This window comes from Pteronotus mesoamericanus, unplaced genomic scaffold (genome assembly GCF_021234165.1).
Source record: "Pteronotus mesoamericanus isolate MK-2021 breed Mesoamerican mustached bat unplaced genomic scaffold, CSHL_Meso_final contig_557, whole genome shotgun sequence".
NCBI classification, from domain to species: Eukaryota; Metazoa; Chordata; class Mammalia; order Chiroptera; family Mormoopidae; genus Pteronotus; species Pteronotus mesoamericanus.
The window spans coordinates 2361741-2384670 of NW_026555200.1; the positions used below are offsets into that span (position 1 = coordinate 2361741).

A 22930-nucleotide genomic window follows, 5' to 3' on the forward strand; every position below is an offset into this window, starting at 1 on the left:
GCCACTGGGAAGAAGCCGGCCAGCAAAACAGTGGCAGAGTCAGCACAGGGCTGGGGTTCTCTCCTCCACCTTAACGACTTTGCTCTGCGAGATTCATCTCTATTAGGACACTGGGTGAGCACACCTGTGTTTCAGGACCGACATCCCAGCAACGGTTCGCTGGGTTAACAATGAGCATTTCCCTGCCCCCAGTCCCGGATCCATTGCCACATTTGGTACAGTTGTCATGGACCTGACTCAGTCATCCTGATCCTGCCGTTGTCACCATACCCTTCACCCCGATGACAGCCTGTCTGCATTTCCTGGGAATGTCGCTGCTAAGCTCTGCCCTGCAAGGACCATCCTCATACCCCTGGCGCGTGGAGCTACCTGGGGGAGGACAGGGCAAACAGCTCTTCAACATGTCCAGCCCACATGACATGGGGCTTGTAGGGTAGAGGAAATGAACTTCCTCATTTTGCCAAGAGAGATACAGTGACCCAAAAGTGAGCCCAGGTTCTCAGTCACAGGAGCAAGGATGCTGGCACAGAGACTCCCTCTGCATGACATGTCAGCAAGAGGAAGCACTTCCTGCCACCTTGCTGCTTGGAAGGGCCGCGTGTGGACTGGTCAACTGCAAGCTTTGCCTGCTCCAACCACGGTTACTCCTGGGCTCTGCACATCTGGCTGGAGTCCCACCCGTGCCTCCTGGGAGGGTGTCTGGGAGCATCACAGGCCTCCTTCCACCTTGGCAACTCGGCTCACGGCTCCAGGAGAACAGCCGCTGGTCATTCACCCTGAGGGGTGCCTAGATCATGGAGGGGCTGGGCACTGCGGCAGGTCCTCGCGGCCAGCATCGTCCCGCCCTCCCGTGGAGCAGAAAGTCCGCAGCAGGGATGTCCTTGTTCCTTGTGCTCCCATCTGAAGCTGCAGCGGCGTGTTGGGATTTTTCCGGGGCCAGAGAGGAGTGTGCTCAGCCCGAGGTCACTATGTACAGTGGCACGTGACTATGTGGCTACCCTTCCTCCAGGAGAGAACCCATGTTGGGTGCGGCGGAGCATCAGTCCCCTACACGTTGGTGACCTCCAGGCCATTGTAGCCTTCCAGGCGGCCCTGCTCTGGCCCGCCCTGGAGGTCATCGTCGCCGCAGTCCTCGTTCTGAAGAGAGCCATAGTCATCGTGGAAATCGGGCTCTTTGCTGCTGAAGCCCCTTCCGATCTTCCCCAGGGGCAGCTGAGAAGACAGGAATGAGACCAAAGGATGGGGGAGGGGAGAAAGAATGGACTTTTCAGGTCTGGGAAATGGGGGAGGGGGTGCGGCTCCAATCCTACCTGCCGTGTGACCTTGAGTAACTCATCTAACCTCTCAGTGCTCTTCCCGTTGGTAATAACACCCCACTGCACGTTAACATTAGGAGAGAGCTGTGTGTCCCCACCTGGAAGGAACCGCTGGTTCCCAAGGGTGAGGACAGATACAGTCTTTCTGACTATCCCCCCGTGTGGGAGGGCGCTTGAGAACAGGTGTGACGGAGCAGAGCTGCCTGGGCAGGGTCGGTCGGGAAACGCACTAGCACTGCCCAGTGCGGCAGGAAGGGGGCGGGCTTTGGAGACTCACACACCAGGGTTCAGATTCCCGCTCTGCCGGGTCCCTGCCGTGCGACCTGGGACAAGTCACTTGCCCTCTCAGGGCCTCAGTTTTCTCAGCTACAAAACGGAAACAGTAATCCCTATCTTTTTCTCATTATTCCCGCTCCACAATGAACATCTTAGCTATTTTTTCCCTCATCACACTCCTGCCATGAAATTATACCGGACATGCTGTGCTTCCGTTTATGGACTGTACGTGTACCTCTGCTAGTTATGTAAAAAGATTAAGGTTTCTTTTTCCTGCCTCCCTTAGACCAATTTTTCACCCTTTTAAGGGTATCGCCCTTAATGGCGGTGCTCATTCTGGACTGAAAGCGCCTTAAGAGGAAGGTGGTCATTTGCTCATGCTTACACCCCAGGCTCAGGGTGGCGCCGGGAACCTTGTCAGGAACCCCCAAATGTCCGCTGAACCAGTGGAAGAATTTGGGGTTGTCCACTCCCGCCATCTCTGTCTACACACTTCCATCTCGGGCCCTGGGTCGGCCTGAGTCCGTGTGATTGGCCCAAACTGGGCACGTTTTCTCCCATCAGCCCTCTGCTCCTCTGCTGTTCTTGGTCGGGTCCCTGGAGTCCATCTAAGTCAGTGGTTCTCAGAGCTTGGGGAGCTTAGGAGCGCCCTGGGCAGCTTGCATGCAGGGTCCCCCTCACCCTCTGCTCCCAGAGTCCAGGTGGGTCCCAGAACCTGCACAATGAGCACCCGCCCAGGTGAAGCTGCTGCAGACCTGCCCCTTGAGCGGCTACTCTAAACCTCGTGGGGCTTCGGCCTCGCACGCGTCCCTTGAAGGTGAGTTCTCTGAGCAGCACCTGTGACCTGGCCCGGCAGTCCCCTCCTCCACAGAACAGCGCAGGAGCTGGGGAAGGGCAGAGCGGACCCAGATGACCAAAAGCCCTCCGCAGGCTGCAGGACTCCCAGGGGAATGCATAGGGTGACTTACCCGGCCAGCCTTGTACTTGATGCTGCTGCTGTTCTCCTCCCTCCCCGCCCGGGTGACGCTGGAGGCCCTCCCGGGGGGCGTGCCGAAGCGCTCGGCCTCCCGGATGCCCGTGGAGCTGGGGGAAGACCCGTTTCCAGTGAGTGGGGGGTCACTCAGCCACAGCCTCGCAAGACATGCACACTCACACGTCAGCAGCCTGGCTCGGCGCCCCCTCCGGCGGCAGTGCCCTGGGGCTGTGTGTGCGGCAAGGCGGGTAATAATGGCGCTTCTCTCATAAGGTCGTTGTGGGGATTGAATGAGATGATACACGCAAGGGGCCGAGAAGTGGCTCGCACACCATTAACTAGTGCTTTGATTATATCTCACTGAGACCAAAACAGTCCATAAAGAGCACAGCCCTGGTCTGAGTCCCCTTGCTGTGCCCGTGGGCCAGCCGGCGACCTTGCAGGACCTGGTTCCTCATCTGTACATGGGAGCCCGTACACGCCTCCAGTTTTAACAAGCTCTGTACCCAGAACAGATAGCGGCCGCCTTTGCAGTGTGGACGGGAGGACGAGGACGGCCCGGCCGCCACCGTGCCGCAAGCTCTCCCTGTGTTTTTCCCAGAGCAGCTGAAGCCCCGCCTTGTTGCTCCTTTGGATGAAAACCCATGAAAACACAAATGCTTCGGGGAATAAACGAAGCACCGGATGAAGGTTTTTGGAGGCTTTGTATGGCTTGTGGAATATTTCTAGGCACTTCGTCAGACCTCGAGGGAATGGGACAGTAGATGGGTAAGTGCAGATGAGGGAAGGTTCTGGAGAACAGGGCACCCCAGTGGGTTTCCTGAGTCATCCGAGACCCTAGAAAGGCATCGTGGTGCAGGAAGGAAGGTCTTCCGCGAGGCGGGCTGGCCTGAGGGCTGAGTCTCACCCGATCAAATGAGATTTTTCCAGCAGGTTGGAAGGAGGGTATTCATTGGCCATCTGCTGGGTGCTGGGCCTGTTGCCAGGGCCTTGAACCCCCTCAGAAGCCCTGACAGGGAGAAATGGTTATGCCCATTTCAGGTTGAGGGACCTGACGGCAAGCCTCCTGCTACCATAGAATCACACAGGTGGCGGTGGAAGAGCCAGCAGCCAGCCCCGAGGCCTGCCCCGCCCCTCAGTCACACAGGACTCCAGGCACCGCGCTGGACCCGTGCGGGCCTCCCGGCAGAGGGTTATAAATCACCACTTCCTCGTGGGTTCCTGAAAATCTCAACGGGCCCCTTCTGGCCCTGCTTGGGTGACCTGGGGAGTGAAGAAGACCGTTTCCTGTGCCCATTGTGGGTTCCTGGGATCCAGGCTGAGGAAGCCTGCCCACCAAGGGGTGGCGGCGGGGCCAGGCCGCCTGTCCTGTGCACCTGCGAGTGAAGTCTCTGAGCTCACAGTGGAGTTGCCTTTCTCCCCTGAAGTTCTAAGGAGGACCTGGGGCAAACTGGCCCAAAGGGAGCCCCGTGGAGCCAGCTCCAGATGAGACTGCTCCACCGACAGACTTCGCGTGAGGTCAGAGGATGTGAACTATTGGTTATTGTGGGGCATCTATGTGCCAGGCACGCTGCAGACAAGCGGCCTCTGTGAATTTTTGTTACAGGGCCTCAGGGGTCACGTGTCCTTGGGAACGGAGCCAGGAACCCATCAGCACTCTCCCCCGCCCCAGCGCCCCGGAGCGTCCGCATGACAGGAGATCACTGGGGCCAGGGCTGGGAGGTGCCACCATGCCATTGACTCCTGTCCCGCCTTCAACAAGCTGTAGCACCTCTCCGAAGCCTCAGTTTTCTTATCCATAAAATGGGGCAATGGCCCCTTCTCACTTCGTTTCCTTCAGGGGGATGAGGGTGAAATGAATTAAAGGATGGGACCGTTCTTTGTAGGTAATAATGTGCGAAATAAGCATGTCACGGTCCCTCCAGCCTGGGACCAGTCTGGGATAGCATCCTGGGACAGTCCCGATCTCTATTCAAGCACATAGCAAGCGCTCAGTAAACCCTAGTCATCTGACCCTAACTGCAGTCATCTGGAGGGGACAGTCCACTGGGAGGAGCCGCGTTTATCTGTCCAGGTGTTTGTCCTCTGGTCGCTTTTCGGATGAGGAGGGTATGGTAGGTGGGCTGACACGGTCTATTCGCCTGGACTACAGAACACCATTCGTATGCCCATCCCTTTCGCCAGACCTTTGCTCCCACAATTACCCCTGCCTGGAGTGGCCACCTTGACCTTTTAGACCAGTGCCAATTGTCCCCAGTTCAAACTCACACTCATGTGGCCTTTGCATACACACTTGACTCCAGCCCAAAATGTTCCTCTACCTCTTTCTAGTCCATGACGTTTGGGCCAAAGCACTTCACTTCTCTGAGCCTCAGTTTACTGATCTGTCAGAGGAAACCAACCACCGTGCGGCGAGGGACACGTGGGACCCAGTAAGCCAGGGGCTGGGAAGGGGAGCCTGGGCCGCCCTCCTCCGGAGCCCGGGCGCGGCAGCCAGCAGCCCACACGCACCTGGCCGGGGGGAAGATGGCGCTCATCTCCTCCGCCAGGTGTCTGCGGAGAATGTGCTTCCCGCTGGGGATGCCCAGGGCGGTGGCCATGGCCTCGGCATTGAACGTGGGCTCCAGCACCAGCACAGCGCCGTGGACCCCGCTGTTGGTCAGGTTGTCTGCGTACTCCTGAGGGCAGGGCACAGGTTGGTTAGCCTGAGGGGGCCCCCCGGCTGGTGGAGAGAGGGGCCCTGTGAACCTGAGGGGGCAGCTCTGCCGGCCTGAGGGCGCTCCAGCTCCAAGTGGGGATATGCCCCCAACAGCAAGGGCTTGACCCTTGGGGACCAGTCATTTAACACTGAGGGGGAACCCCAGCCTCACTGTTTGAGGGCCACAAGGGTGGGGACCAAGGCTATCTTGTCGCCAGACCTTGGTGGGCAGCCCGTAAGTACTTGAGTGGGAAGATGGACCTGATTCAACCTCACACTTGCTCGGGAGAATGAGGAAGGCCCAGCATCCCCCACCCCTACTGTGAGGCAAGCATCAGTATTGGGCGTCCTATTGTGGGGGAGGCAGGAGTGGTTCCCTCTTCTTGAGTGACAGGAAGCAGGTTATTCTTGCCAGCCGGGGGTAACGGTGCCCCAGCTCACACAAACATGGGTATTGATTTGCACGCAAACGTGCATGGGACTGGCTCCTGCCTGGGAGTCACCCCCACACCCGCTGTCACCCCTCACCTTCAGATCGATATCTCGCACCCACTTGAGCACCCGCTGGTTGGTCCAGACCACGGGGTCTATGTTCTGCGTCTCGCAGCGGGCCCGGCGCTCCTGGAGGGCCTGGTGGGGAGGGAGACAGGGTAGTCTGGGGGGACAATGGAGCACGCTGAGGTCACACGGGGAGAGAGGGTCCCCAGAGCTCACAGGGACCTCGGTCTGCCTGTATGGGGATAAGTAGTGAGTTCTTAGGGATGCGGTTTCCTATTTCCTTTGAATCAAGCACAGGGCCTGCCCCGCGCTATAAGCACTTGTTGGAAGGCGAGATGGAGAAAGGAAGAAACGAATGCAAGCCTGAATGGATGGATAGATGGACAGGTGGGAAGATGGTTGGATGGACAAACAGTGAATGCCAGAGCGGAAAGCAAGGCTGTGGAAGGAGCTTGCACCCCACACCCTGGTTCTCACCTCTCTGCTGAAGTTCACTTGGTACAGCAGCTCGATCCCCAGCAGGATGCTGACCTGGTGGAACTTCTTGGACACATTCAGGTGCTTCTCCAGGTCCCGCTTCATCAGGGAGTTCAGCATCCGCCCGTCGACCAGGTGGTTTTGGAAGGCCTGGGAGTACTGGGACAGGCCGATGTCATTCAGCCAGGCCTTGGCCACCCAGTGATGGTCCAGGTCAGCGGCTTTGGACAGGCTGGAGAAGAGAGACATAGCCAGAGAGATGGATGGGTGGGGAAAGGTAGAGGAAGTAGAGGGACAGGCAGAAATGGTGCAGAGATAAGGAGGGATGAATTGAGAAGGGGAAAGCAATGGGGTGGGGGGAGGCAGAGAACCAAGAAAATCAGAGGTAGACAGGAATAGGCATGGAATGGAGAGAGAGAGAGGAAGAAAGAGAAAGAGCAGGTGGTGTGAGAGGGGAATGAAGGGAAGAGAGGGGAAGGGGGAGAGGGAGGGAATATGGGGGGAGGGGGAGAGAGAGAGAGAGAGAGAGCCCCAAAGAACAAAAAGGAATCAATAGGTAGGCAGGGATGGGTAGGAAAAGAGAAAAGACCACATTCGGACACACTGGCAGTGACAAGGGACCGTGAAAGAGCAGCAGGGACACATGCAGCAGGAAGCAGCCCCAGGGCCTCTACAGAACCCCCGAGGCCCACAGAGCCTTGGCCTGGCCCATGTGTCCTTGGACTTTGGCCAGAGTCACAGAGGCACGTCTTGGAATCAGAATTAAAATCTACATTTTTTATCTTCTAAGTCCTCTCTCTTCACTGCCATACTTCAGATCTCTTTGTATCCCACGCAGAACTTATCCCAATGCCACGCACACAGTAGGTACACCACAAACACTTCTTAAACGCATACAAGGGTGGATGCCCCTGGTGAGGATAGTCCAGTTGGCTTTCATCCCTTTGCTCACCACACAGTGGCAGCCTAGCAGAAGGAATAGGGACAGCATCTCCCACTGCAGGGACTTGGAGAAATGACCAGAGGTGCTACCAGGAAAGGGAGCAGCGTTGTCTACCTGGGAGCCACAGGGGACCATGAAGCAATCATAAGGTGAAAGTAAGAAAGTAAAGCGGTGGTCTTACAGAACGATGCTGCCCTCCTTCCCAGGCCTGGAATCAGGACCAGCACCCTTCCCTTGCCCCCAGGTAGAAGGAACACCCCCTTATTCTTTCCCAGCCAGGGCCCATGGACACGGAGAAGGGTGAGAGGCTCATCCTTGTTCACCCATCTCTGGGGGCCACTCTACCATCCACCCAAGCTCAAGATCTGGGTTGGATTTAAACTCCCCCTGCCTCGGTTTCCTCCTTTGTACTCTCCACTGCTCCCTCCAGGTACCATCTTCTCTCCCTTGGACTTCGCCTGCTAACCTGTGCTCTCTCCGGTCCCTTCCTGGAAAAGCAGATCACGCAGATCATGCCACCCTCTTGCTGCTGGTCCTACCTGGTTCTTCTGTCCTTCATTCATTCCAAGAATATGTATTGAGCAGCTACTGAGCGTGTGCCCGGAGTAGATGCTGCCTTGCCATGAGCACAGGATCCCTTGTGGCCCCTTCCCTTCTTTCTCACCCCTCACGCTCTCCATCTCTGGGGGCATCCATTTCCAGAGCTCTGGATTATATCTGTAAATGGGAAGTCCTAAATTCACATCCCTCCTCTCTTCTGCATCACAGATTCTAACTAACTGCCCTCTTGACCTCTCCTGGCTGTCTCAGGCACCTCACATTTAATGGGCTCCAAATGAAATGCCCTGTCCCCTCGCCCAGCTCTTCCCCACCCACTACGGCCATCCAGCTCCCTGTCCTCACTTTCCCCGCCTCTTCCTTCTCCTGCCCTCTCCACCTGTAAGGTCACCCTTTCTCTCCTTTTCTGGGTTCAAGCCCCGACCACCTCTGGCATGGATTTCTGCCCCGGCCTCCTGGCTGTGCCCACCCCCTTGCCCTTTCTGATGCACATTCCCTACGGCTGCCAAAAGGACAAAAGTCATCATTCACATGAATTAAAAATACATCAATTAGCTCTTGTAACTTCCCTGCTTAAAATGCTCTTGTGGAGGAACCTTAACTGCATATGACTAAGTGAGAAAAGCCAATCTGAGAAGACTACATACTGTATGATTCCAAATACAAGGCATTTTGGAAAAAGTAAAACTATGGAGATGATAAAAAGATGAGTAGTTGCCAGGGGTTAGGAGAGAGGGAGGGATGAACAGGTGGAGTACAGAGGAGTTTTAAGGCGGTGAAACTACACTGGATGATACTCCAATGGTGGATGTACATTGTCATGTTTGTCCAAGCCCATAGAACGTACACCACCAGGAGCGAACCCTCTGTCAACTGCGGACTTGGTTGATGATGGCCATGGGTCAATATAGGTTCAGTTGTAACGAATGTCCCCTCTAGTGGGGGACGGGATTATCGGGAAGGCTATGCATGTGGAGGAGCTGGGGTACATGGAAAATCTCCCTACCTTTCCACCAGTTTTGCTCTGAACCTAAAACTTCTTAAAAAATAAGTCATACAAAAATGAGCGTGGAAAAAAGGGCTTCTTTTTTAAACTGGCAAAATGGAAAGAATTCATCTTCAGCAAAATGAACTCCAAGAAAGGTTAAATGAGTTTCTTTAAGAGGAAAAAAAATAATAAACACGTGGAAGTTTGGACTACACAAAAGGATCAAAAGGAAAACTCCTAAAACTCAACAACAAAAAGATAAAGCAATTCAGAAATGGGCAAATGACTTTAATAGGCATTTCTCTAAAGAAGATATAGGGATACCCAAGAAGCACATGATAAGATGCTCAATGTCACTCATCATTAGGGAAATGCAAATCAAAACCACAACAAAATGCCACCTCATACCTGTTAGTATGGCTACTCCCAAAACCGCCCCCCCAAAACAACAAGTGGGATGTAGAGAAATCAGAACCCTTGTGCACTGTTGGTGGGGAGGTAAAATGGTGTGGTTGCTGTCGACAATAATGCAGTGTTTCCTCAAAAAAGCAAAATAGCATTCCCATCCAATCCAGAACCCCACTTCCAGCTATTCACCCAAAAGAATCGAAAGCAGGGTCTTGAGGAGGTGTTTGTCCACCATGTTCATAGCAGCATTACTCACAACAGCCACGAGGTGGAGGGCACCCTAGTGTCCATCAGCCGATGGATGGATAAGCAACATGTGACAACATGCAATGGAATATTACTCAACCTTTTAAGAAAAAGGATATTCTACAACATGCGACAACATGAATTAATCTTGAGGACAGCATATAATGAAGCCTATTATTTATATATATGAAAAGAATAGCACAAAGGCAGAAGAAATCATTCAATACTATAGGCAAAGTTGTATTATTTGAAGGAGACCCTGGTATACTCAGAGTGCATATTGTAACCCCTAGAACAACAACAGAAAATGAAACAAAGAAGTACAGTTCATAAGCCGGAAGTGGGAACAGCATCGAACTAATAAAAAGTAAGGCAGTAAAAGAAGAAAAAAGGACAAAGGGTAGATCTAAATACAGTGGAACCTTGGTTCTCAAACTTAATTTGTTCTGGAAGGCCATTGGAGAAAACAGAATCATTTTCCCCCAGGTATCAGCGTGACAGTGGTGTTGTTCGACCACCAAGTAATTTTTTTTCCATGAACTTGGTTGAGAACCGAATTGTTCAAGGTTGGGGGGTGTTCAAGGACCGAGGTTTGACTGTAAAATAAAACAAGAAAACTCTACCGTGATCTTCCTTTGCAGGAATAAATCGGGAGTCCTTGGAGGGGCCTGACCGGGGCTGCTCGGGCAGTGGGCCCCCTTGGCCCCCTCTGCCCCCACCGCCTCTCCCGCACCCTTGCCTTCCAGCCCTGCCAGGCTCACTCCTCAGCTCCTTGCAGGGCTCCATGCCTGCCCTGCAGAACCTGTGCTGTCTGAAGACGCCCCCCAGCTTGAGCCTCTGCCTCTGTTTCCTGCTGAGCGAGAGGCACATGTGGAACTTGAAAATTAATTGATCCAAGCGCAGGGGTTGCTCTCTGCTAGCCAGCCAGCCTGGTGCCCCGCGCCGAGCAGACACTTCATGGAAAGAGTGACTGCAGAGGGAGGGGTGGGCTGCAGAAGGGGGCTGGGCTCCCGGCTTCCCGCCCCTCAGTCGCCCAGAACCACCGCTGGGTCTGCCCCAGTGGCCGGGGCCTCCTTGTGTCCTGTCTGCAGGCCTGGTTGGCCCGCGGCACCCTCTTTACCCGCTGAGCCCCTACAGGACTGGGCTGGGAGGCTGCCGCTCTCTCCGAAGCCTTCACGCCCCGTGCAGCTGGGTGAGGACCCTGTCTGTGCCCAGAGCCTCCTGGGAGTCCCATCCCTATACTTGTCACCCTGGTTTATTGCTGCTCATCTGGAGGGTAGGATGGGGGATGGCATATCGACAAACACCCAGGGATCCCACCTGACCCACAGTGATTGCTCGACAGCTTCCCATGCCTGGAAGGCAGCGTGAGTGGGGCGTTGGCTCCGGGGGATGCAGGCAGACCTCCCTCCCAGCCTCTTCAGGGCTGGCTCCCGCCTTGTCACTTCAGAGGGACCCTTGCCAGGCCCTGACCCAGGCAGGAGTCGGAGCTCAGGGACCTTTGAACCAGATGCCTCTGTGCCAGGACTGTGGCTGCTGGAGGACCAGAGCCACCGCCTCTCCTGGGTGAAGGAAGGGTTTGCTCGGCACCTCAGCTGGGCAAACGGCTGTGGGGCGGGGTGGAGGGGCACTTCCGCACCTACTCGGGAGAGGCCCGTTTATAACCAGCAATATCCATCCACATGCCAACAATTAATGAACTCCTGCTCTTCAAGACATTCTCTTTTCATTAAAGTCATCCCCATGGGGCCTCTGCTTGGCAACACTTCCTCAGCTGTGGGTCTGAGCTATTGTAAGCACCCAAGTTGAATAGAACAGCATGACCTTAAAAATAATTTAAGGTATTTTATAAAACTTGACACTGCCCCACCCTTCCGAACTGGGGCTAGATTAGGCCCTGACATCCAAGTTTGGGCACAGATTTAGATGCCCTCTGGGTCATTGTTCAACACGAGACCGTGCTGGCTCCAAGACCTTGCACCTCTGTGCCTCAGTTGCCTCTTCTGTAAAATAGGGTTGATCACGTTAACCTCCCAGAGTTGTGAGGACTGAGAGATACGAGAAGGGAAGACTCAGCACAGGATCTGGGACGCACTGTGTCCTATAAATAGTAAAGGGAGCTGGTGCTGTTGTTTTCACACGAAGGGGACGTGGGAGACAGGAAAGGGAATTGGCTTCAAAGTTAGATATTTTGTAGTGTGACTTTGTGCCCGGGATTTCTCTGGGCCTCACTTTCTCCATCTTTAAAATGGGGGTGAGAACGTCTCTCCTACACTGGTGTTGTGATGGTTAAATAAAATTGTCCCCATGAAGTGATGGGAGCTTCTTTGGCAAGTGCCGGTGAATTTGGTTGTCGGTATTTTAGAAATAAGGGGAACCAGGCCCAGAGAGGGCAATCTCATGCCCAAAGTCACACAGCAAGTGTCCTGCATACAGCCTGGGGCTCTTACCCTAGAGTTCTCCAGGTGGGTCAGGGGATCCCAGGGTGCACATTTGTGAAGTTTTGTATATTTCTTCTGGTGAAAGTGTCAAAAGTTTTCATTAGGTTTTCAAAGAGGGCCATGATCCCCCAAAGTTAAAGAGCCACTGTCCTGATGTTCCCCTCTTCACTTCACAGGGGGAGAAAGAGTCCCAGAGAGAGCAAAGTCACACAGCAAGTTAGAGACAGGCCAGGCTTCTGCAGGGAATGAACGGGACCCTCACTTGAAGGCCCCTCCGCCCCCAGGAACCCTGTGGTATCCAGCGCTGGGCCCACGATCCTTGGAAACAGTCCTGCTTACAGCTCTTGGAATGTTTCACAATCTGTTCACATGTGGCTGCTGATTTGAACCCACCCCGTAGGATCTTGGCTCCTGGTGCTTGGGTCAGCCATGTCTGGGGGGATGCCGAGACCCCGCATCTTTGAGAGGTGGAGCAGGCAGCCCCTCACTGCTCAGTGAACACAGTCAGCACTTACTGGCTGCAATGGGAGCGGGACCAGGGGGCGGGAGGGGGTTCCGGTTTGGAGGGGGGAGGATGGTGAGCACTTCTGGGGATTCTGAGGAAGGCCCTGGCTCGGAGGGGTGGTGAGCGAGAGGTGTGGAGGTGGGGGGTAGGGGGCCCTCAGGAGGGAAATCTCAGCGGGGTGCCGTTCCTCCGTTCCCTCACCCCCAGCCCTGGAGGACGGCAGGGTCCTGACTTTCTAACAGGGCCTGCACCTTCTGGCTTTGCTGGCTTTCTGCTGCTACCTGAGTTTCCGATCCGATGTCGTCATTTCCTGCCCCCCTTGGAGTGACATCCGGGGCCCTCTCCCGGAGACACGGATTTGGTTGTCCTGCTTCCAAACCAGCCCAGTTCCCCAGCCCGAGCCCCAGCCCCCTGTTTTTCTAATCCACAAAGCTGCTTCTGCAAATAAGAGCACACACCACCAGGTTTGATTAATTAACTGCACAAAAATGACGGGGAAACCAGTGGAGGAGATAATTATGCACAACAAAAGTGTCAGATCCACCAGCCTGTTCCTCCTTTCCCTCTGCTCACACCTGAGTGTGTGTGCATGGGGTCCTTCTTTTTTCCCTGGGGCTGCTTGGTGAACAAGCTCCCCCAATGAGTCCTCCTCACCAAAGCTCAGGAGAGAGGCTGGCAGAGGTAGCTGGGGAGGGCCAGGGACAGGGACGGGGAGGGGAAGGGGTGGTGAGCCGGGGAGGGCACGGTGGGGGTGGGGGGATGGGAAGGACCTCCGGCCATTCCCTCCTGTGCTTCCCCAAGGGAGCCCCCTGCTGGGCCCGGTCCTTCCTCTGTCCCATCCTGCTTCTCCCTGCCTATGCTGCCTTCCTCCCCCTGGAATCGTAGGTGTTGGGGTTTGAACTGGAAGCACGCAGAGCAGACACGGTGGGTGGCCGAATTCCCAGATCCACTTGGCCTGGCCCACCCTCCGAGACCTCAGAGACTGGGGGTGCGTGGGGTCTCCCCGACTCCCGCACTGGGAGGATCACAGGACATCGGGGGCCTCACTCTTTCCCCATTTTCCATCTTTCCATGGGAAGGACTGGGGTGTGCATGAGCCTCCTGCCCAGCGGTGTTTGGGACCGTTTTGGCCCCACCTGGCCCAGCCTACAGCACCCCCTCACCCCGCCTGTGTGATTGCAGGCCTTGGGGCCTTGGGGGCACCTCTGGCCCTCTCCTGGGGAGCCCAGGGCGTTGGCTCACCTCCGGCCGGCCTCGGCGTCGCGGTAGTCCTCGATGGCCAGCCGCAGCTTCCGCCGGTGCAGGGAGCTGCACACGCCCAGGCCCAGCTCCAGGTCTTCGTCACTCAGGCTCAGCAGCACCTGCTCCCCAGCAAGGTAGGGACTGAGTGCCCCGAAGGGAGGCTTGGCGTGGGCACCCAAGGCCACCCAGGGCCACTGTTGGCCGGGGCTGAGCCCCAGCGGGGTCTGCTGGCTGGGACTGCCCCCGCACCTCGTCTCCCAGTCCCCTTTCCAGAGGGTCAGGACAGAGAACCTAGGGCATTCCTGCTGCCCGGCTTGAGCCAGGGCTCCAGGAGGTGGGCAGATCACTGTCCAGACCGAAAGAGCCCTCCAGTTGAGTCCTGCCCCCCTTCAGCCAGGTAAAGGAGGGCGAGTCTCACGTTAAAGAGGAGGAGGCTGAAGCTCTGAAGGGCTCTGCGCCTTGTTAGGGAGACCCGACGATTTACTGGGAACACTGGTACCCGAGCCCAGGTCCCGCAGCTCCTGGGTCACGTCTCCTTCTAACCCTGAGGCTGGGAGTCGGGGGTGTGGTAGAGGCGGGGCAGACCAGCTCAGGGTTGGTGAAGCTCATGGGAGGGCTGGGGGCACATTCCCAAGGGGGTCCGGCGGGGCGGGGGGCCCTACCTTCCCACTCTTCACGTTCTCCGCACAGGCCTTCACGTACATGGGCATGGCCATGACCACCTCCAGCCAGGCCTGCACGGTGCCGGCCTTCCAGTGGGACATGGGGGTGGTCCGGACCAGCTCCACCTGCTGCAGCCGGTCCACCTGCTCCTCACCCTCCGACAGGCTGAGGCTCTGCCTCGTGGGGCTGCACTGGCTGTCCGAGTCTGCAACACACAAGCGAAGGGGGCGAGCTGGGGGGATCTGGGGCGGCGCAGAGGGTGGGGTCGGACAGGCCCCACCCCCTGAGTCCGTAATCCAGGTGCGGGAGGAGAGCAGGGATGTCTTCTTTCCAGGCATTTCTTCTTTTAAAAATCAAAATGACTTTTGTTTTGTTTTGCCAGCCCTCCCCCATTACCAAAGGAACCTATACCCCCGACAAAGAAAAGAACTTTAAAAACTTAATCCAGAAAAGAATAAAAGTAAAACAGGAAGGGACAATCACTCCAAATCCCACTCACTCAGAGACCGCAGCTGCCAGGAGTCAGCTAAGTAGACTGCGAGGCACACAAAGGCCCGAGCAACACACGTGCAGACCCACGCACCGCGCAGCCTGTTTTGTCAGATGCTGTCCTTATATACAACCTGCAGCACCCTCCGCTCTCAGGAGGGGCCTGTACCATCTTCTGACTGCACGGGACTCGTGGAACGGGTGCTCTGCCTTTTATTTCACCTGCCTCGGTTGATGGACCAGGGTCCTTCCCCATTTCTCACTATTGCAAACAATGCAGCAGGAATCACCTCTGGGCAGCTGGGTGCTTTGTTTTCATAGGACAATGGAGCCCAACTCTATTCCTTAATGCACTGGAGCGCATTTCCTGAGAGGTCCTCACAGACCAAAGTTCTACTCACAAGCACATTGCAGCCTGTTCTTTGGTGGTCGGCTGCAGCGACACCTGATAAACATGCCACGTTCAGGTTGGCGTAGAGTCAGCCAAGAGGGGAAAAGAATCTCTTGTCTAAATACAGCAGGATTAAATGAAAACCCAACAGGTGAACTCAATAGCATGAGTAAACGACAAGTATTAACAAACAAGCCTGGTTTGAAAGTCCCTACCAATATTGTGTATTGCAAATCATAAGGATATAAAAAAAAAAAATCCTTATCTGTCAAATGGGGCACATCCTTGAAACAATGGGTAGGAAGTACACACAGATGTTAACAATGATGGAGTTTGGGATCCAGGAAGAATGGTTATTTTCCTCTTGCCTTTGTGTACTCTCAAAGTTCCATAATAAACATGTATAAATTTATACTAAAAATTGGAAAAATTAAACAATAGGAAGCAGCACAAATGGTTATTGATGGGAGCTCGTCAATGAATGATGGTTCGTTCATATACTGGAATAAATGCACTTAAGAAAACTGCCACAGGAGAATTTTTTTAAAAATGTAAACTTCACTCAAGGATGTTTATTGATTTTAGAGAGAGGGAGCAAGAGAGAAACATCGATGTGAGAGAGAAACATCGATCGGTTGCCTCCCAAACGCACCCCAACCAGGGACCGTACCCGCAACGCAGGTAGGTGTGCTAACCGGGGGTCAAACCCACAGCGTTTTGGTGTACGGGACAGCACTTCAACCAACCGAGCCACCCGGCCAGGGCACAGGAGACTATTTTTGACACGGGAAAGTGGTCACAATCTATTGCCAAGTGAAAAAGCACAGCACAAGACAGCAGGTACCATGTAAGGTCAACCATATTGTAAACATTGTGTATGATATAACATGTATCATTATAGCCATGTATATACATATATGAATGTGTACATAAATCTCTTCATATATATATATAATACTAGATGGGTAAATGTTAAAGTCTTATTTCTGGAAAGGATCGATTGTACATGAGTGTGCGCATGTGTGAGTGCTCAAGAGTATTTGTGTCTGTACACTTTTCTGTTTCCCAAGTTTTCTGCATGGACTATATTACTTTTGAAATTAAAAAAACCCCACAACAACAAACCCACAGCCTGGAAATCTTGCTTTTTCAAATTATAAAGCCCTTCCCCTAGTTTCTTTACCTCCTACTTAGTAAACTCCTTGAATGGCCCTGGAAAAGACGGCCTCAGCTCGGTGGCTACACGTTCTTCTCTCATCCCAGCTCCCCGCAAACCTTTCTCTCCAATGCCCGGGGCCTCCAGCTGCCCAGCCAAAGCCCTGCAGACCCCTCAGCAACCTGGCCTGAAGATGCCACTTACGTCCAGCAAGGCGCTGGGCAGAGAATCCTAACTCTGGAAAGGCCTCAGTTTCCACCTCTGTAATGCTGGCATGATGCTGTTCCCTGCCACCTGCGTCCCTGAGCGACAGTGGATGACAGATGAGTCTCGTCTCTGCCAGGAGGGTAGGGGTTGGGAGGTCACTGCAACATTATTACATTTCTCTTCTCAGGTGGGCGGAAGGGCCAGAGAAAGGGAAGCTAACAGGTCTGAGCGGGTCACGGGTCTGAGAAAACGTGTTGCCATGGTGCCTGGGAATGTAGAAACTGCAGTTTCCTCTGCATCTGCCTGAGGGTGCCAGGATCTTCCTGGCGAGAGAGTTGTCCCTAGGGGCACAGAAACCCAGCCTAGGTGTCCCCTCCTGCTGGCGCCAGGCTCCCAAGGATGGGCTTCGCTTGCACAGAAGTCTTTCTGATCGAGTCCTGCAGGTGTTGACCACTGGCACCCAAAGAGGGGTTCTCCCTGGGCTTGAGAGAGCTGGGAGCCTCTGTCCCGCTCCTGTAACTGAGTCCTCTCTCTGTTGCATGATGACAGATGATATGTAGCAGAATCTGGTTACACCAAATTCCAAGACACGGTCCCTGCAGTCCATTTGGACCAGGGCTGCGGGAAGGGACCAGGCTTTGGAGTTGGACAGGCCTGGGCTTTCGGCAAACTTTTTAACTGTGCGAAGCCTCATGTTTCCCATCTATAGAACGGGCATAATAATATACCTCCTAGATTAATATGACTATTTTAAACTCAGAGTGTGAAGTGGCCGTAGGCACTCTGTCACGGGTGCTGTCATCGGTAACAAAGGGCCCCTCCCCGAGGCTGGGGAGACTCTGTGGCTACACCTGGGATGCAGCTGCAGCTGCCTGAGTCCCACTGCATCACTGGATGAGACGCGGCTGGAGCTCGACTCGGGTGCTGGGGGGGACGCAGGCCCGCTCCTCGTGTAGGCAGGGACTCACCTCCCCGCTGGACTCCATCGTGGTCCAGGCGGGGGGGTGCGCGTCTGTGAGGGGAGGCGTGGATTTGGGTGTTCTGTGCCAAGGTGGGCGGTGGGGGGGTGTGTTTGCAAGGGTTGGCTCTGTCTCCCCAAGTCAAGGAGATGAGGGGGCGTGGGAAGGGGCAAGATGGGAGCAGATGGGCAACCGGAGTCAGAGAGAGGGAGAGGCAGAGGGAGAGAGAGGAGGAGAAGAAGCGTGAGAAGGAGAGAACTTCCTAGAGAGGAGGGAAGAGAGAGTTACAGAGCTAGCCTTCAGGGGAGAAATCATGCCACAGGACAACAGATACACAAAGATAAACAGGAAGGAGGAGAGAGTGGGTGGGAGGTGGAGAGGGAATTGCAGATCAGGGGACAGACCAAACAAAAACCAAAAACGAAAAACCAGAACAGACTTCCGTGAGTGTGTTCTCCTGCGTGGGACGTGTCTTTGAGAGTGTGTGCGGGTGGTTCTGCGCGGGCAGCTGGCTGTGCCATTCATGTTATTTATGGGCTCCGGGCTCCAGGGACGCTGGAGGCCATGCTGAGCTCACGTGAGCAAACCGCACATTTTGGTTTCTGAGAAAAGACAGCTCTTCAGCAGCTCCCCCCTCGGCTCAGCCCTGGAGACTGAGCTCCGAGGAGCAGAAGCTGCAGATGGACTGAGGGCAGGGAGTCTTCGAATTAAAGGCAATTTCCAAATGCCGGTGTTAGGACGCCAGATTTAATGTCCGGGACTCCATCCGGCCTGGCTTTTATTTCCCCCGTCTCAGCCCTCAGAGGGGGAATCACTCATGTTTAGAGCCAGGCAGCTCAGTGAGGGCTGAGCGCTTAGAGGGACCACCTGGGGCCCGGCAGAGCCTCGGGAGGGGCCGCCACCAGGCAGTCGCTGTAGATCCTTCTGAACACTGGTGGTGACTTCGGACGGAGAGACTCTGCATTGTCCCGGCCACCCCCAGCACAGGCCCGCGGGCGCCCGCGGGTGTTAGTAGTCAGTTACTGAGGTTTCCCCGGACTGGGAGCACAGAAACAGCTGTGTTAGCACGGGAACAGGAGAGACCCGGGTTTGGGAAAGTGTTTTACGTTTTCTCAGCCTTGCTTCCCGTATCTGTCTAATCACACAGGTCTATGTGAGGACACAGTGAGATGGTGTATGAAGTGCACAAAACGCTCTGCCCAGTGTTGGGCGTACAGTGGGCGCCTGGTGACTGGGTGGGGCCTCTGGCCTCTGCGGCTCCTACCACTTCCAGTCAACATCGGTTCTGTCCAGAACAGTGGCTACAAGCCGCGCGATGCTACTGAGCCCTGGTAATGTGGCTAGTCCACGTTCAGAAGTGCCGATGATATAAAACACACACTGGATTCTGAAGACTTTGTACAAATAATGTAAACTACCTCATTAAAGTTGATCACATTAAAATAACAATATTTGGAGTATATTGGATTAAATAAAATATATTATAAAAATTCATTTCACCTGTCTCTTTTTATTTAATACGGCTACTAGACAACCTAAAAATTACACATGTAGCCTGAATTCTATTTTTACTGGACAGAGTTGGCGTGGATGGAAGATTTTTTTGTTTGTCTATTCACTCATTTCATTTGCGCGCCTCTCAGGTGGTTTGGAGGTTAAGCACCCTACTTCTCTGTTTTTGGTTCAGGAGTTCTGGAAGTGTGGTCCCTGAGCCTGCAGCACCGCGGTGCCTGGAAGGTTGTTAGAAATGAAAGTTCTCGGAGCCTGCCCCGGATACCCGGACACAGACGCTCAAAACCAATTGTGCTTCCTCTATCTGTGGGTTCATTTGTGGAATTTTCACAACAATTATCTCTTAAAATATGACTTCTTTTCCATTCTCTCTTTGCTTCCTTCTGGGACTAGACTTTCTATCTTCCTTATCTTGTAACTTAACGCTGTCCAACGGAACTTTCGGCGATGGGGCCATGTTGTAGAATCTACACGGTGCCACATGACAGCTGCCAGCCACATGCGGCTACGGGCACTTCGAGTGTGGCTGGTGCAACTGAGGAACTGGGTTTTACATTATTAAATTTAATTTAATATTTAATTTTAATTCATTCAAGTATAACTTTACATCGACATATGTGGCTCATGGCTATTGTAGCCCACCAGAAAGCTCTAATTTCTCCTTTATCATTTTCTCTTTTGGCATTGCATTTGGGGTAATTTCCTTATACCTATTCCCATTTTTAAAAATCTCTCTTTAGCTTTTCAGTCTGCTGTTTAACCCATCTTTTGATTTTTTTTTTTTAAATGCTACCAACTATACATTTCTGCTTTTGTTTTTAAAAGGTCCATTTTGTTCTTTTTTCAAGACTACCTGGTCTTTTTAGATAGTCTCTTGTTTGCTCATGTCTGTGATTTCATCTTAAATTTCTTTAAATATTGCATTCATATTGTTTTGTGTGTGGTATTGACAATTACTGGCTCTGAACGGCCTTGTAGGGCCTAAATGGGCTGTTTGTTCCTGCTGACTCTCCTGCGTGTTGAGCTCCCATTTGGTTTTATGGGCCTCTAGGGTCCAGGAGAGCGCGCGCGTGGCAGGTTCCGTTCCTTCGCTCTGCCGCACCCCAGGGTTCTGCCCCCCGCCCCCCGCCTACCCCCCGTCAGCGGCCCTGATGTCAGCCTCCGTCTCCAGGACAGACCCCCATTTCTGCATTTGGCCATCCCCCACCGCTCCTGTTCTGACGTTAGTTCAGAGCCTTTTGTTTCTGGATGAGCATACCTCGGGGATTTCCCTAGCTTTTGGTGAAGCCAGCGATGCGTGAAAAAGTATGTCTTACTCCAGATTCAGTGGTTTCATTGGGGGAGGCCCTTCAGAGCCTGCCCCCCTCCACACCGGCCCCGGGGACACCCCGCCTGCGATGTGCGCTGTCCGCCCGGCACTCTCCCTACTCTGCTGGCATTGCCCGCACGTGGGTCTCTCCATCTGCCCTGCCACCAAGGGAGCCCTTAGGTCAGCGGTCAAGCCTAGCCCTCTCTTTATTAGCCAGTCCTAGTTCATGGTGATGCTTAAGGCCATTAGTGGCAGTAAAAGCCCAGGTTCTGGGAAAGGGATGGACAATTCTATTTGTTGGTTTTTACAATTTGAATCTGCCCGGGGCACCTCTTCCATTCAACATCCTTCACGTGCTCCCTGCATGAGATCCCAGCCCCTGACGTGCGGAGGCTCCGTGAGACCAGCTGACTCTGCCAGCTTCTCCTCAGCCTCTCCCCCTTCCCTCTGCGCCTTGGGCACCCTGGGCCTCTTGCGCTTCCCCAGCAACCTTGCCTCCCCATCCCCCATCTCCATGTGCTCTGTCTGCTTCCCCCTCTGCCTGAAAGGTGGCCCGCTGCTGGCTTCTCTGCTTGGTAAACGCCTACAAAAGCTTCAGGGCTCTGTTTAAATGTTGCCTCTTTCAGGGGACCCATCTTTGGTTATCCAGTGTAGGCTGGCCGCTCCCCCGGTGACACATGCACACCCTTGCCCACACTCATAGGCTCACACATTAATCCGGGTACGTTCCTGTGCTGCGCGTCTCATGACTGAGATTAGTTAAGGGTTGCGTGATGGTTTGATGAGTATCCATGCCTCCCACTAAACTACAAGCTCCCGGAGGACAGGAGATGGGCCTGTTTTTGTTCCCTAGGTATCTCAGGTACCTAGTAAGTCCTAAACCAGGGCTGTGCTGGCAAATGTCTCATTTTGAAATGCTGCTTTGGTGTGTAGCATTTGTCTGCCCATCTCTGTGGTGTAAATTCACCCACCATGGCTGATGTCAGTTACTGACATGAGGCCACCGGACACAGACAGGGAAGTCAGTGGGTGAGCCTGGCCGAGCTGGCTGCAGCCCTCGGCTGCCTGAACAGGAAGAGCTCCCTGTGTTTGGGTTAAAAGGAGGCAGATAGAGAGGGAGGTGCGAGGGAAGGAGCAGGCCTCCACCTGTCTTCAGGCTATTCTTAACCCCGCCTCCTTTTGGTCACATCCTGCTGCTCAAAGTTCCTTTGATTGCACCGTTCCCTCTTCTCTGTGTCAGGGCCTCTAGACCTTGGCACTGTTCGATGACACTTGGGCCAGATCATCCTTTGCCACAGGGGCTGCCCCGTGCACTGGCGAGCAACTACTCCAGCCACTAGCGGCCGGTGAGCGCCCCCACTCTTCCGCCTGCCCCTCTGTTCTCAGACCAGCCCTGCTCAGGCAGCCAACTGTGGTCAGAACTCCCTGCCCTTGGGCGGTGGCAGCGAGTCCCTGTCAGCACTTTTCAAGCCAAAAGCTGAATTCATATATTTTTTAAAGCACTTCATTATCACGTGAAAAAGTGACATTTTATGGCCTGATAAAGGCCTCTGTGCTGGACGAGAGAGATGCTTCGCTGGAGCTCTCAGTCACAAGTCCTATGACATTGGTGCCAAAGGCCAGCCTTGGAGGGCAGGCCAGCGGGGTCAGGCAGCACAGGTTTAAACGGCACTGAGTCATTGGCCGTGAAGCTGCTGGGCGATAGCGGGCCTCCGGGTGGGCCGCCACCAACACACAACGCCAGGCCCCCCGGGCCACGCAGCCTGTCGGAGGTCCTGAGCTGACAAGCCGATGGCGCTGCCACCCCCACAGGTCCCTTAAAATACTCTAAACCATTAAATACATAGAAAAGTCCAACAGAGCCCTGTTTTACCGATGATAATTACTTTACGCTTAAAAAAGAAGATTGCAATCTTTCCTTATGCCCAGTTTTGGTGCTGCTGCCTGGCAAGGGCCTAAGCTTATACTCACTGTGTCTGCCTGTCCCCCAGCCTCAGAGGACATCCTCCTCCGGGCACCTTTTCCTGCCAGCCCCTCCTCCCAACATGCTGGAGATTTTCCAAGTGGTCAGGGAACTGACTTCCTGGCTTGGCAGGGCTCCACCGGCTCTGCACGCATCTCCCAGGTAGATGCTTGGCAAGTATTTCCAGTTTCACAGACTTGGGGCAAGATGCTGAGAAAGACTCAGGGAAGGCAAACACTGCTATCCAATGACAACCACTGTACGCTTTCAAACCAGCCCTCCACACGTTCCTTTCTCCTCCTTGCTAACCTGTTCTAGGGCTAGAGTGCCACATTTGGGAAGGAAGTCCCTCTTAGAGTCTAACCTACAACGGACGTCTCCCTGTGCATTCCCACAACTAGTTGCCTCCCAGCTTGGTCTCCTGGCCAACTTCTCTACCAGTGGGCAGGCCTGAGAGGTGAATTCCGTGAGAAGCTACAGGGGATCTTTAAGCAGAGGCTGAGGGCGGGAGACCAGTTCTTCTCCGCGTGCAAGCCTGCCCCTGTGGGCCTGGGAGGCAGAGCTGGGGGCCCCAGCTGAACTCGGGTTCCTCACTGGGTTTCCAGTCTCCCCTCTTTCTTTCCAACCCTCCCTGCTCCCCCGTGGGACATCTCAGGCACCTCCTGGCTCAGCTCAGCCTGCTTCCACGGGGACGATGGACACTGTGGTGGCC

The 22930-nt window shown here is 54.3% G+C and overlaps 1 protein-coding gene across 1 annotated transcript in view; it reads right to left on the reverse strand.

The window, feature by feature from the left end:
- Window positions 1–940: 940 nt before the first annotated feature.
- The window catches only part of KAZN (kazrin, periplakin interacting protein), a 389882-nt gene continuing 367892 nt past the window's right edge, over window positions 941–22930 (reverse strand). Inside the window, exons 9-15 of the mRNA XM_054579709.1 lie at window positions 14232–14437; window positions 13570–13688; window positions 6239–6470; window positions 5792–5893; window positions 5077–5243; window positions 2561–2675; window positions 941–1212 (exon numbers count right to left, since the gene is read on the reverse strand). Of these exons, the coding sequence (XP_054435684.1) occupies window positions 1048–1212; window positions 2561–2675; window positions 5077–5243; window positions 5792–5893; window positions 6239–6470; window positions 13570–13688; window positions 14232–14437 (1106 nt within the window). The 3' untranslated portion in view covers window positions 941–1047. The remainder of the gene's footprint in view (window positions 1213–2560; window positions 2676–5076; window positions 5244–5791; window positions 5894–6238; window positions 6471–13569; window positions 13689–14231; window positions 14438–22930) is intronic.